Source organism: Nothobranchius furzeri, chromosome 12 (genome assembly GCF_043380555.1).
Source record: "Nothobranchius furzeri strain GRZ-AD chromosome 12, NfurGRZ-RIMD1, whole genome shotgun sequence".
Taxonomy (NCBI): domain Eukaryota; kingdom Metazoa; phylum Chordata; class Actinopteri; order Cyprinodontiformes; family Nothobranchiidae; genus Nothobranchius; species Nothobranchius furzeri.
This window is the reverse complement of record NC_091752.1, coordinates 45,329,389-45,343,725: the sequence shown is the minus strand read 5'-3', so window position 1 is coordinate 45,343,725 and position 14,337 is coordinate 45,329,389. Positions and strand designations below refer to the sequence as shown.

Here is a 14,337-nt window from a genome sequence, read left to right as displayed (position 1 = left end):
CGCTCACGGACCACTAGGAGTACATGTGGTTGAGAATCACTATAATACAGGTGCTGGCCAGTAAATTAGAATATCATCAAAAGGTTGAAAATATTTCAGTAATTCCATTCAAAACGTGAAACTTGTACATTATATTCATGCAATGCACACAGACCAATGTATTTCCGATGTTTATTACGTTTAATTTTGATATTTATAGGTGACAAGCAATGAAAACATCAAATCTGGTATCTCAGAAAATTAGAATATTCTAAAGGCCAATGAAAAAATGTTTGTTTCTCTAATGTTGGCCAACTGAAAAGAATGAACATGAAAAGAATGTGCATGTATAGCACTCAATACTTAGTCGGGGCTCCTTTTGCCTCAATAACTGCAGTAATGCGGCGTGGCATGGACTCGATCAGTCTGTGGCACTGCTCAGGTGTTATGAGAGCCCAGGTTGCTCTGATAGTCGTCTTCAGCTCCTCTGCATTGTTGGGTCTAGCGTATTGCATCCTCCGCTTCACAATACCCCATAGATTTTCTATGGGGTTAAGGTCAGGCGAGTTTGCTGGCCAATCAAGGACAGGGATACCATGGTCCTTGAACCAGGTGCTGGTGGTTTTGGCACTGTGTGCAGGTGCCAGGTCCTGTTGAAAGGTGAAGTCTGCATCCCCATAAAGTTGGTCAGCAGCAGGAAGCATGAAGTGCTCTAAAACTTCCTGGTAGACGGCTGCATTGACCCTGGACCTCAGGAAACAGAGTGGGCCAACACCGGCAGATGACATGGCACCCCACACCATCACTGACGGTGGAAACTTTACACTGGACCTCATGCAACGTGGATTCTGTGCTTCTCCGCTCTTCCTCCAGACTCTGGGTCCTTGATTTCCAAAGGAAATGCAGAACTTGCTTTCATCAGAAAACATAACTTTGGACCACTCAGCATCAGTCCAGTCCTTTTTGTCCTTGGCCCAGGCGAGACGCTTCTTGCGCTGTTTCTTGTTCAAGAGTGGCTTGACACACGGAATGCGACACCTGAATCCCATGTCTTTCATGAGTCTCCTCGTGGTGGTTCTTGAAGCGCTGACTCCAGCTGCAGTCCACTCTTTGTGGATCTCCCCCACATTTTTGAATGGGTTTGTCGTCACAATTCTCTGCAGGGTGCGGTTATCCCTAGAGCTTGTACACTTTTTTCTACCACATTTTTTCCGTCCCTTCGCCTGTCTGTTAATGTGCTTGGACACAGAGCTCTGCGAACAGCCAGCTTCTTTAGCAATCACCTTTTGTGTCTTGCCCTCCTTGTGCAAGGTGTCAATGATTGTCTTTTGGACAGCTGTTAAGTCAGAAGTCTTCCCCATGATTGTGGTGCCTTCAAAACAAGACTGAGGGACCTTTTAAAGGCCTTTGCAGGTGTTTTGAGTAAATCAGCTGATTAGAGTGGCAGCAGGTGTCTTCTATATTCAGCCTTTTCAGAATATTCTAATTTTTTGAGATACCAAATTTGGAGTTTTCATTAGTTGTCACTTATGAATATCAAATTTAAATGTAATGAACATTGGAAATACATTGGTCTGTGTGCATTGCATGAATATAATGTACAAGTTTCACGTTTTGAATGGAATTACTGAAATATTTTCAACCTTTTGATGATATTCTAATTTACTGGCCAGCACCTGTAGAATTAATAACACTTCCTGTTCATCAGCTGCTCAGCTGAGACCTCAGCTCCATGCACAGAACGTGTGTGTGCAGCTGGGTGACAGATAGATGGGCCATGATCCAATCATTTAGGAGGAGGACCGAGACTGGATCAGATTAGGTTTTTCAAGGATTGTAAGTTTCAGATGCATGTGTGTTTGGGATGTTCTGTACTCACAACAGCTGGCTCAGTGTGTGTGTTTATTCTTTCCTCAAGAGATACACAGGAGGAAATCATGTCTGTCTATTTTACAACATGATGTGGGAGTGTGTTCATGTGTGTGTGTGTGTGTGTCCATGTTTGTGTGTGTGTTGGGGGGGGGGGGGGGGGAAGGAGATAATACTCACGTATGGACCTCAGGCTGCTCCATGAAGCGCTCCACACTAACAAAAAACACAAACAGTCAACATTAATGGCCGGGTGGGACTGTGCTGATCCTGAATGTGTGTGTGTGTGTGTGTGTGTGTGTGTGTGTGTGTGTGTGTGTGTGTGTGTGTGTGTGTGTGTGTGTGTGATGGAGACACATGAAACAAACAACAGGAGACAAGGAGTGAATAGAGAAAACCAGGAAATACATTTACACACATACAAAAGTGGCACAAACACAGGAGTCCATCTCCTTTATCAGACTGAATGACAAACCAGTACAAAGAACCAAACCAGTCTGGTCCCAGCAGCCATACTCTCTTCTGGATCAACAGTTCTCTAGACCAGTGATTCCCCACCAGGGGTATGCATACCCCTAATGGTGCATAAATATATCGTTTTCCCAGATGATGGGTTTCAGTCATTCTACAGCATTTGCTGTGCCTTGCTAAGAAAAAAAATAAAACATTGGGCTGGGATGCGTTATGCCTAATGAACCCCCAAATGTAGCAAAGGATGATTTGATATCAGTTTAGGCCAACTGCGACTACGCATGTATGTTGTCAAGCAGTGCCAGCTTTGGACTAGCAGCTGCTGCTCCAGCGTTGATTAAGCTCACATCATGAATTGGGCCTTTTTGCAGGCTCTTAGAATCACATGGATTCACCTAGCCTGGCAAGCCAGACTAAATAAATGTATTATTTAGTCTGGCCATGCTCCATTGACGGCTCTCGGTTGTGGGGCGGGTTCTACCGTTGTCTTTCAAATGATCTCTGCATGCTACTGGACAATGACCCTTTTACTGTTTGTAAACAATATGACGTCAGCGAGAATGCGCGCGCAGCTTGGCAACAGAGAATGGCGTTGTGTCAGGCTTTATCAAGCTACGCTGCGGGGTTATCACCGGCAAATCTTGAATGTTATATTATTAAACTCACTTTAACGAATGGCAACAGACTCCCGGATCCCTGTGGCATTACGGAATGGGTGGAAGATGTAGGTGCGTGGCCAGATATCCAGTGGCCCGATATATATATACGTTTTTAGTGGAGAGGCCCAGTAAGTACACACGTGAGAAGCTACGGGCATACAAATCGTTAGATGCACACAACTATGTTGTCTGTGGCCACGTACAGAAAGTAAAATATCACGACATAGACTCTGAGTAAACACAGAAGGCACAAAATCAGGACTCGAGGAGTCCAATGACACCTCGCCTGTAAATAAATAGACTGCTTAAAAGCAAACCAGCAAACGCAACTTACTTTATTTAATAGAACACACGTTAACCAGCTTTCTGGTGTAATCTTAGTACATAATTATCTTACCTGATAAAAAATGGGCGCTACAAACTCGAGCATTTCGGTTCGTGTTTTCAGTCCAGTTTTCATCAACCCCTTTGATGGCCTGCAGCCACAGACGCCTCCGATTTTGTTGAAATGGATGTGCTCCCTTCGGAATTCTGTAAAGTTTCAGTCCACTGCTTGAAGAGAAGCAATTCTGGCATCCACACACGCAACAACCCGACATGTTTATGTGCTCAGAACTTCAAAACAAAGGGTTTAAAACGCTGTTTTAGTATTGAGTGTGAATGAGGAAGCCTTCACTCTCGTTGCCAGGCTGCGCGCGCAACTTTTGATGACGTAGGTAGTAAAAGGGTCTATGTGACATACTCTTGTTTCACTCTGTTGCATCATCCCACCCACCAGGCATATAGAGTGCCCTGACTGGCCCACAAAGCGGATAAAACTCTGTGATTTGTTCACTAAGCAGATAGAGCACTATGATTGGCCCACCATTATGGACCAATCACAGCTCTTTATGTGTTTGAAACCCCTCTAGAGAGCTGTGATTGGCTAGCCAGAGTCCTGGTAGGAGCTGCTGAGGTTCCAATGGAGCATGCCTAGACCATTCTTTGCAAAGCAAGAATTTGGTCTAGTTCACTAGGCTAATAATTACACCTGAAAACAAATTTTAGCTTGAGTTTACCTCTGCATTATTAGAGTAACACATTTTAATGTTTTAATAATAATAATAATAATAATACATTTTATTTCAAAGCGCCTTTCAGGACACCCAAGGTCACTTTACACAACACACGTAATAAAATACAATAAAACAATAATAAAACTCAAAGAAGAAAAAACAGAGAGAAACATTTCAATAAAATCAGAGGTTGTAGGCAGATTTAAACATATGTGTTTTGAGTTTTGATTGGAAAAGGGTAAAACTGTCGATGTTCCTGATGTCTGGGGGAAGTGAGTTCCAGAGTCGAGGAGCAGAGCGGCTGAAAGCTCTGCTCCCCATGGTAGCGAGACGGGCAGAAGGAACCGCAAGATGGATGGAAGAAGAAGATCTGAGTGAACGGGACGGGGTGTGAATACTTATAAGGTCTGAGATATATGGAGGAGAGAGGTTGTGGATTGCTTTGAAGGTATGGAGGAGAATTTTGAAGATGGGCCTGAATTTAACTGGGAGCCAGTGGAGCTGCTGGAGAACCGGCGTGATGTGGTGAAAGGAAGGGGTTCTGGTGATAATACGGGCTGCTGAATTCTGGACCAGTTGCAGTTTATGAAGGAGTTTGTTGGGGAGACCATAAAGAAGTGAATTGCAATAGTCGAGACGGGAGGTGACGAGGCTGTGGACGAGAATGGCGGCAGTGTGAGGGGTCAGTGAGGGACGAAGACGGTTTATGGAACGTAGATGGAAGTATGCTGACCGAATTAAGTTATTAATGTGAGCCTGAAAAGAAAGGGAGCTGTCGAGAATGACACCCAGACTCTTGACATGAGGTGAGGGGGAGACTGTGGCACTGTCAATAGTTAAAGAAAAGCTGTCAGATGTTGAGAGGGTGGAGTTAGTGCCAACTAGAAGAAGTTCAGTTTTATTGCCGTTGAGTTTGAGGAAATTAGAGGTGAACCATGATTTGATTTCAGAGAGGCAGAGTGTAAGGGAGGATGGTGGGAGAGTTGAGTTGGGCTTACTGGAAATGTAGAGCTGGGTGTCATCTGCAAAGCAGTGAAACTGGATATTGAATTTGCGGAAGATTTTGCCGATAGGGAGGAGATATACTATGAAGAGGAGGGGCCCCAGGACAGAGCCCTGGGGCACACCTGACTTGACTGGGGAGGGTTCTGAGGTAAAGGATTTTAACTGGATGAACTGAGTGCGGCCAGTAAGGTAAGATTGAAACCAGCGGAGGGGGGTGTGAGTGATGCCTAAGGAATAGAGTCTATTAAGGAGGATGGGATGAGAAATGGTGTCAAAGGCCGCACTCAGATCGAGGAGAATAAGAATAGAGATTAAACCAGAATCAGCAGCAATGAGTAGGTCGTTAGTGATCTTAATAAGTGCTGTTTCTGTGCTGTGGTGGGGACGGAAGCCAGACTGAAACTGTTCATAAAGGTTATTGCGGGTGAGATGTGAATGGAGCTGAGATGCAACAGTTTTCTCAAGGACTTTGGAAATGAAGGGAAGATGGGAAATGGGACGGAGGTTATTGAAATCATTGGGATCTAAACCAGGTTTTTTTAGAATAGGGCTGACTGAAGCGGATTTGAATAGGGATGGGACCGTACCAGAGGATAGTGAGGAATGAATAATGGCTGTTATAAAAGGGAGCAGAGAAGAAAGGCAGGATTTAACTAAAACAGTTGGAATAGGGTCCAGTTGACAGGTGGAAGGTTTGGATTTGGTGATGTAATCTAATATTTCTGAGGGATGGGGAAGTTCAAAGGAGGAGAACGGAATGGTGGGTTCAAATAAATCAGGAGAGGGAGGGGAGGAATGAGGTAAAGAGAGATGGATTCTATTGACCTTCTCATTAAAAAACTGAAGGAGAGAGTTACAGGTTTCTGAAGAGTAAAGATGGATGGGTAAGGAGTCGGGAGGCTGAAAAATGCTGTTCATGATGGAAAATAATGTTTTAGTGTTGCTGGAGTTGGACGAGATGAGACCGGAGTAATACTGAGATTTGGCATGGGAGATGGAGTCCTTGTAGAGAGAAATCTGAGCAGAATATAAGTCTTTATGGATGGTGAGACCGGTTTTCTTGTAGAGTTTTGATGGTGTGATGTCATTTACTGTCATGTTTACAAATATAACTGCACATTATACAGATTTGTTGTTTTATTAATTCAAACTTTCAGTGTTCCTGTTGGTATTTTCCAATAATTATTGTTATGAAAACAATTATAGAGTAGGGTTGTCACGGTAACCGGTGTAGCGGTAAACCCCGGTAAAAAAGTTGACAATAATAATAACCGTCTTGTTTTTAAAAACTATATTATCTCGGTGGATTACCGTGGCTGCGGTGTGGGCGCGGTGACCCTTACCAGCCACCGTATCATCTGCTGAAGTTGCCGGCGGCACATGCGCACTTTGTTGTTTACAACCAAAACTTTCTTGAACCTAAAGCTGAAATAATGGCCAAAGGAGGAGACGGCAGCGCTCAGGACATTTATTATCCCTCAAAGAAGACAAAGTGGGAAGTACGGGCATCTTTTGGATATTTGAAGAATGTCGAGGGACAGTTGATAGAAGACGGCTATCCTGTTTGCAGCACGTGCAGAAAAAGTGTCTGTGAAAGGCAGCAACGCTTCAAATCTCATGACACATCTGATGACCATCACCCACAACTCTACAGTCAATGCAAGGCAAGCTAACTTTAGCGTTTTAGCTAAAATACGTGATCTGAGGATTTGGGTTGAGGGAGAATGCAACGAGTCGCTATATAAAGCAGCCGCAGCGCCGCTACCTGCATATAAACCGTGTCGCGGACACCCCCATGTTGAAATGACGCTATGCATTATGGGGCTCCCAGGGGCAGATAATAGTTGGTCTCTCCGAGAATAATTATGAATTAACAATGATTACTGCCTGATGACATTTTCCCAAATCTGCAAATCTCACTGGAAGGACACAAACCGAGGACATTACTTTCCTGATATAGGGTTTATTACTCAAGTAAGGGTAAAAAAGTATCTGATTAGAAGGCTACTTGAGTACTGAGTATCATCTGATCTAATATTTTTAAAATGATGACATCAAACAGACATAAAATAAGAAGTTATGGGCAAATATTGGTATTTTAAAGACTAAAGAGGAAAAAAAGTAAACAAATAAACAACATAATTACAAAATAACACATTTTAGGCAAAATTTAGAAACAAACTGAGGACAATATTTCCTGACAAACAGGGTTTATTTAATTGTGTGAAAATGTAGCACGTTTGAAAAAAATACCGCGATAATACCGAAAACCGTGGTAATTTTGGTCAAAATAACCGTGAGGTTAAATTTTCACACCGTGACAACCCTATTATAGAGTTGTATTGATCCATAGAGTGAAAAGTGAATTTTACATATTTCTTTACAGTTTCTTAGCTGTAGTTAACTTTTCCTTTACACAAGTTGAAAATGATTGCATCAGATGATGAATACATTTATTTTGGTCAACTAAAATAGGACTAAATCTAAAACTAATAGGACCATTAAATTGTGAAAAGTCAAAAGATTAAGACTTAAAGTATATAAAAAAATTCTTGTCAAAATTATCACTGATGCCCACCCCTGCTCAGCGCCTCTCAGTGTAAGCCATTCCAGAGTGGTAGAAAGTCCAACGCCTCTTGAGGAAACTGGTTCTGGAGCCAGAGCCATGCGTTGAGGAGAGTCCAACTACATGTAGCCAGAACCTCTCAACCTCACGCACCAACTCCGCCTCGTTTCCCACCAGAGAGGTAACATTCCACATACAGAGTAGGGATGGGTACCGAATTCGGTACTTTTTAAGGTACCGACCGAATTCCATAGTACCGACTGAGCACCGATTCACGTCATTGCAAACGGTGCCTCGTTTCGGTACCCGTCCTTCATAACGAGAACTTGCTAAGACAGCTGCGCATGCCCAAGAGCGTTATGTCACCGGTCGCTGCGAGCGAGTTGTAAATAGAGCAGCATGGGAAGAAAGAACGAACGCTAACGCTTGGGTCCACTTCACTAAATGTGATGGGTAACTGGGTGATGATGAAACCAGCGACAACGATCTAAGTGAGACATCCTCATCTTAATCTGCTCCGGTAGGTAAATAAAATGTTTAAGATAACGTTACCTTGATATGTTAGCTTCCGTTTCGCTAATGGTGCGTTCGCTTTCTCCTCGGAACTCCGAATTTCCGACTAGAAAAACATGAACGCGCTCTAAAGTTTGGCTTCACTTTACTAAATGCGACGGGTGATTGGGTGAAGATGAAACCAGCGACAACGATCTAAGTGTGAGGCATCATCGTTTTAATCTGCTCCAGCAGTTAAATAAACTGTTAAAGATAACATTAGCTTGATATGTTAGCTTCCATTGCCACCGTTGTTATCAGCTAATGGTGCGTTCGCTTTCCCCTCGGAAATTCTAACTTCCCAGTAGGAAAAATCAAATGAAAAAAGATGGCAAAAGGAATGAAGATACACAGTAAATTTAGTTCACAGTAAAAATGTTTGCTTCAGTTTAATTATCAACTTATAAAACTACAAGGACGATGTTAAAATACAAACAGTTGAATGTTATTTATTGTGATATTAATCAAATATTGTTATATATTGAGAAAAAAATATATTTAATTATAAAAGAGAATTAAAATAATAAACACTCAAAAGTATTGAAAATTGGTCCCGTTAAGTACCGGTATCGATTCGTAGGTACCGGGAATTAGTACTGGATCGATTCAAATATCAAAGGTACCCATCCCAAACAGAGAGCTAGCTTCTGTAGCCGAGGATCAGAACGCCAAGGTCCCTGCCTTTGGTTATCACCCCACACACAATGCAGACATCCCCTTTGGCCTCTCCCACGAGTGTTGAGCTCATAGAAATGGAGTCCCATGCCTCCACTTCGGGCAGTGCCTGGCCAAGCTCCATGGGTAAAAGCACGGGCACCGGGAACTTGAAAACGTGCCCCAACTCCTGGCCTGGCTCCAGAGGGCGGTCCCAGTGACCTGCGTGCGGGCATACACTGTGTCCATTTATGTTACTCATCATAAGAGGTCTTTGGGCTGCGCTTTGTCTGATCCCTCAGACCAAGTGAGAGGAAGTAAAATAATTTATTAATCTCTGACAGTTTTAGTAGTTAATGAGGCTTCAATGTGGCACAGCTGGTAGCAATGTTTCCTTGCAGCAAGAAGGTTGCAGGTTAGAATCTCAGCTGCAGCTTTTCTGAATGTGCAAAGAAGTCGTTTTCAGTTGTGTGTTAGTGTGTGTGGAGGGCACAAATTGTACACTTATTTCTGGAATATATGATCAATAGACCTAATTTACATAAATTTCTGCCGCATTTTAGTAAACAGGTAGAAATCTTGAATGGATCCAAACGTCTTGTTGAAAGCAAAGAATTGAAGTGTCACTTCCTCTTTTTCACCTTAATGCTGTTTTCATGATAGTCCAACTCACATAATACATCTGTAACTGGATCAGACACAGACTAACATACAAGTTAATCACTGTGTGTAAATAAAATAAAAAAGATCAGCAACACAAGTACCTCTAAACAGACCCGTTACTTCTAAATGGGTGAAACCGAGATAGTTATTTTTTTATTTCAAGCAAAGTGCAGCTGACGCTGGATAAAAACATGAACCCTGCATGGATCAAAGCTAAGTAATACAATTAATAACAAAAGGGAACATTTTTCCTATGAAGTGCCAAGTCTGGACAAAAAAATAATTGAAATTTTAATCGAATGAGGCAGGAGTGAGACAAAGAATGAGATGGAGACAGAAAACAAAGACAGCAACAAAGAGACAGTTTTAACAGTAAATACAGATTGTTCAACCAAGAAAGCCATTAACAGGTGTGTTTTACTAATTCACTGATAGAATGTGATCAAAGATGCTTTACCTTTCCTTCAGGATGAACAACGCACCCAGCTGGATGAGAACAGTGGAAGCAAAAACAGCCAAAACTTCCAGCCTTTCAAACCTGAACAGGAAGTTATAGAAGAAAAAACACATCATCACCAACAGGGAGACACGTCCAAAATGTCCATCCATCAAAAGACACAAACAAAAACAAGAAAAATGGCAGCAGCTCGTTCTTAAATATTTTTGTATTTTCTGTCAACCATCACTTCAGTAAAGACCAGGGACCTCATTAATAAAACTTTGTGTAGAACCGTTCCTAAAACACACTTCAGCTCACCAGGAGTTCTATGTATCCTGGATAAATAGTCTTGTGCTTTATAGAAAAAAAAGCTCTGACAAGCTAGAACTACATGGTTTTCATTGCTAATTGAGGAGAATAAGAAAAATCCTAAATTTCTTTTCAGTACAGTTGCCAAACTTACACAGAATCATAGTTCTGAACCATCTATTCCCTTAGCATTCAGCAGCAATTATTGGATTTTTCACAAATACAGATACTTCTATTAGAAACAAAATCGTTAGCACCCTCCCTAAAGTGATTCCTTCTTCCTCAGCATCAGCGGTAACTGTAGAACCTCATCTGTGTTTGAATTTCTGAGTTTTGATTCAGTTGTGCTTTCAGTTAGCAACAAAATTATTGATTGAAGGGATTTAACAGTAATATTAGAACTATCAGTGAACGAGGGTTCATTTAGTTGTGATGTTCTACGATTCCCTGTCTACAACAAACCAGTTTGACAAGCCATTTTAACATTTAATCAACAACAGTTGTGGTGATTTGTGTTCTACATTGCAATGAATTTCTGAGTGTCCAAATAACATTCTCACTGATGGAATTCGAAAAGAAAGATAAGAACAAGTAGAAAGTAGGCTTGGGCGGTATTACAGTATTACCATGTACAGCCAGTGTTAAAAATAGCAACGATGACAGTTCCAATGCGGTCATGAAAAATCAGTATATGTAGGAGAAAAGATAATAAAAAAAAAGACAAATAAAAGTCAATTTACTTATTCACTGCCACTGACGACTAAAGTAGCCATTTTAAATCCAACTGTTCACTGCCAATGACAACTAAAGTCGTCATTTTAAATCCAACCGTTCACTGCCAATGACAGCTAAAGTCGTCATTTTAAATCCAACCGTTCACTGCGAATGACAACTAAAGTCCTCATTTTAAATCCAACCGTTCACTGCCAATGACAGCTAAAGTCGTCAACTGCATTTTTTTTTACTGTGTGGGCGTGGGAACGAGCCCCCGCACTGTGAGAACAAACATCTCAGCTCTAAAGCTGATCTTCGTATGCAGTCACATGTCACATGATCAAGAAGCAGAAAATCCATGCGGTAGGAGGTCATTTTGGGCCGCTGCTGTAAAAAAAGTGAGGTGCAAACCGGAAAAGCGTCTGCCGATCACAATTCAACAACGGATTATGAAAGAACGGATAACACTCGAAACACGCGGATTCTTGCTGATGTAAGAGGTGAGTCTCCACTTTGTTTTGGTTGTTTTGGCGTCGACATCATCCTAGTGCACAACGTTCTGTGACTCTTAAAAAAACAGTAAAAACGGTGAGAAACGCTGGCAGCGAAGGGCTTAACTGATCAGGAAACAGCTGGCAGCGAAAGGGTTAATGTATAAAACAGAAACATGGTTGAACTTTCAGTTTTACTTAGTTTAAAATGTTTTGTCCAACTTTTAGAGACTTTCCATAAAGTCTATGAATGTGATGTCACGCAACAGCGCAGAGACACACTGAGAGAAAAATGGCAGCCCGCGCACCAGCTGACTTGGTGTCTAAAAAGAACAACTTCAGCAGTTTGGGAGCATTTCCGGTTCAAGGTACACCTAAAAGGAGAGTCCGTAAACACTGATAATTGTTCATTTGTGCAAACAAAGGACAACCGCGAAAGATACACGCCCCATCGGAACAGCAGAGGAGAGAGCCATAGCTGAAATGGCATAGCTTAGAGACAACAACAAACTTTTCTGGTGAGAAGTAAGCTGCCAGCCTTCTCCGGATGTCGTGACTAGCCCCAAAGTAACCGGGTGTCTGCAACAAGCTCATCGAAGCAGCTTTCAGCATTCAGAGGATGAAGCCGGTAAGGGTAAACATTAAATAAACATAAAATAGTTTTATAAGCTGTGTTTTTTAAAACTTATTATTGTGTGTGTTATGTTATTGTTTTAGTAATAGTGTTTGCTTTTCAGTTTCTGAACAGTGAGGTCCAAACTCACCTTTTGGTAATTCCACTTCAGACTTACGTCATCATTTTTAAATTAGTCCCGGTAATACCGTACACCTTGGCAACATGTGGAGGAAGCAAGAAGCAAGACTGTTTTAAAATGTGGATACTGCCCAAGCCTTGTATAAAGGATATTCGTAATTACAAATACAATAGTAGGAATTTAGCATCTCATTTCGTTTAGGCATCTCCTTCCTTCAGTGCTAACCCTGACCAGCTGTCAACAGTTAAGCCTTTTTGCCTTTTTACAGAAACTCTAAACACGCTATTAGGCAAATTCAATTAAAAGTGTGAATCACTGAAACATCATTTTTGAGTGATTATCTCTGATTATAATGAGTCACTCTGAGTGTTTCATGCAGGCTGAACATGAAAATAGTCTCCTACACCCATCTTCTGCATTAGCTTCTGATGGACAATAGACGGTGACACTCTAGGATGAGAAAAGCTTGACCAGTCTACATCACACTGTCACTTAACATTCATAGACTCTCCCATATTGACTCATGACAGGTAGGGCTGTTGGTTTAGCATCCAGAAAACAGCAGAGAATGTCTCGGCTAGTAGAAGCGAACCGTTAGTATTAGCAACTCCACCACACAGCAGAAGGTCCTCCTAGCTTGTGTTACACCCTAAAAAGTAATTAATGGGACCTTTAGTCATTACTTAAATATATATGTTGTTGTGAAATTAAAAATCAAGTTCATAAACACTGTTAGACTTCTTAATTAAAAATTGTATTATATTGAGTTCAGGTGACACACAAATTTAGCCTTTTTACTCAATATATAATTATGATTAGTCTGAATGTAAAATAATCAGTCATCAAAACACAATATAATTTTAAGTTATGTCGATGTAAAATAAAACTTGATGACGTGTAAACCTCCCACAGTTCCTCACTTTTGCTCAAGCGGACATTTTCAACAGCACATGTTCAGGATATCAAGCACTGTGTTGGTGGCGAACGGTAAGTGCATTTATGCGGAATTACACGTATTTTACAGTCACCCTGGATATTGTTAGTGATAGCCTAATGTAAAACAACGACGTAACATTATCTCTCTCTCGGTAGCAAGCGAGACGCTCTGGTTAGCTTTCACCCACATCTGTGTGCACAGCAGTTCGGCTGTAACATACACGGAGCCGCAAATTCCGCAATAGTAGAAATCGTTGGGCTCTTTTTGGAACATTTAATACTAACGTTACTCTTATATAGACCATTCTACTTGTCTTATAATGTTTAAAAGATCACAGATATTGTTAGCCACGGCGCTAACTGCTATGCTAACGCTGGCTTCTGTAGGATGTGAGCTATAATGTTGATGCTAGCCAAGGTAAGTAGCTATCACTGATGTGTTTGCTGTTAGTTAAGCAGCGATTGAAACGTTTTATTATCTAAATGTGGAATTATTTTTTGTAAAGAGAAGCATTTTATGTTAATAACCATTAAGAAATGCTAACGCTAGATGCCGCTTTTCGCTTCTACATTTACGTCAACAGCGCCACCATCTTGTTAATGTTGAGGGCGGGAGTTCAACCCAGTACCGAGCCATGAAAGATGCCAGACTAAACCCGGGTCCGGGCGTACACTGTGCGACTTTTTCACTCGCAGCGTTCAGCTTCAGCTCAAACTGTACGCTTCCTCGCAGAGCAGATCTCACGAGTCATGTGCTCACACTGTACGACCCAGTTCTCGCATGCGACCTGACTGCTCACACTGTAGTTTGGTAGCAACATGTCGGCCCTAAAAATATGCTAAAAATAGCAGTTTTTACTCAACACGTCAGACTTTTTTGTCTTGTCTTGCCTGTTGTCCTTCAGGAGTGCTGCAGGAGGACACACAGGGATTTATGGGGGTTGGATGAGGAAAACGAAATAAAGAAAGTAAATTTGTGTTTTGTGATCAGTTTAATTTGACATGAACACGACAAACACGCTTTCTTGACAATCTTTGTGAGTAAAAAAAACATGTAGAAATAAAAACGAACAGCGTGTGTTATTAGGGAAATAGCAGGGGAGCGGTGTTGATGCATGATTGCGCATGTGCCGTGAGCGGTTCTGATACATTTCGGGTCGCAGCTGCTCGCAGTGCTGCTTCAACAGTGCGATACCCTCACGAGGGACGAGCAAAATATT

General features: G+C 41.7%; 1 protein-coding gene across 1 annotated transcript in view; it reads right to left on the bottom strand.

The window, feature by feature from the left end:
• slc30a6 (solute carrier family 30 member 6) overlaps nt 1-14,337 on the bottom strand; it is a 158,357-nt gene that overhangs the window by 38,204 nt on the left and 105,816 nt on the right. Inside the window, exons 7-8 of the mRNA XM_054738519.2 lie at nt 9,931-10,011; nt 2,029-2,064 (exon numbers count right to left, since the gene is read on the bottom strand). Of these exons, the coding sequence (XP_054594494.2) occupies nt 2,029-2,064; nt 9,931-10,011 (117 nt within the window). The remainder of the gene's footprint in view (nt 1-2,028; nt 2,065-9,930; nt 10,012-14,337) is intronic.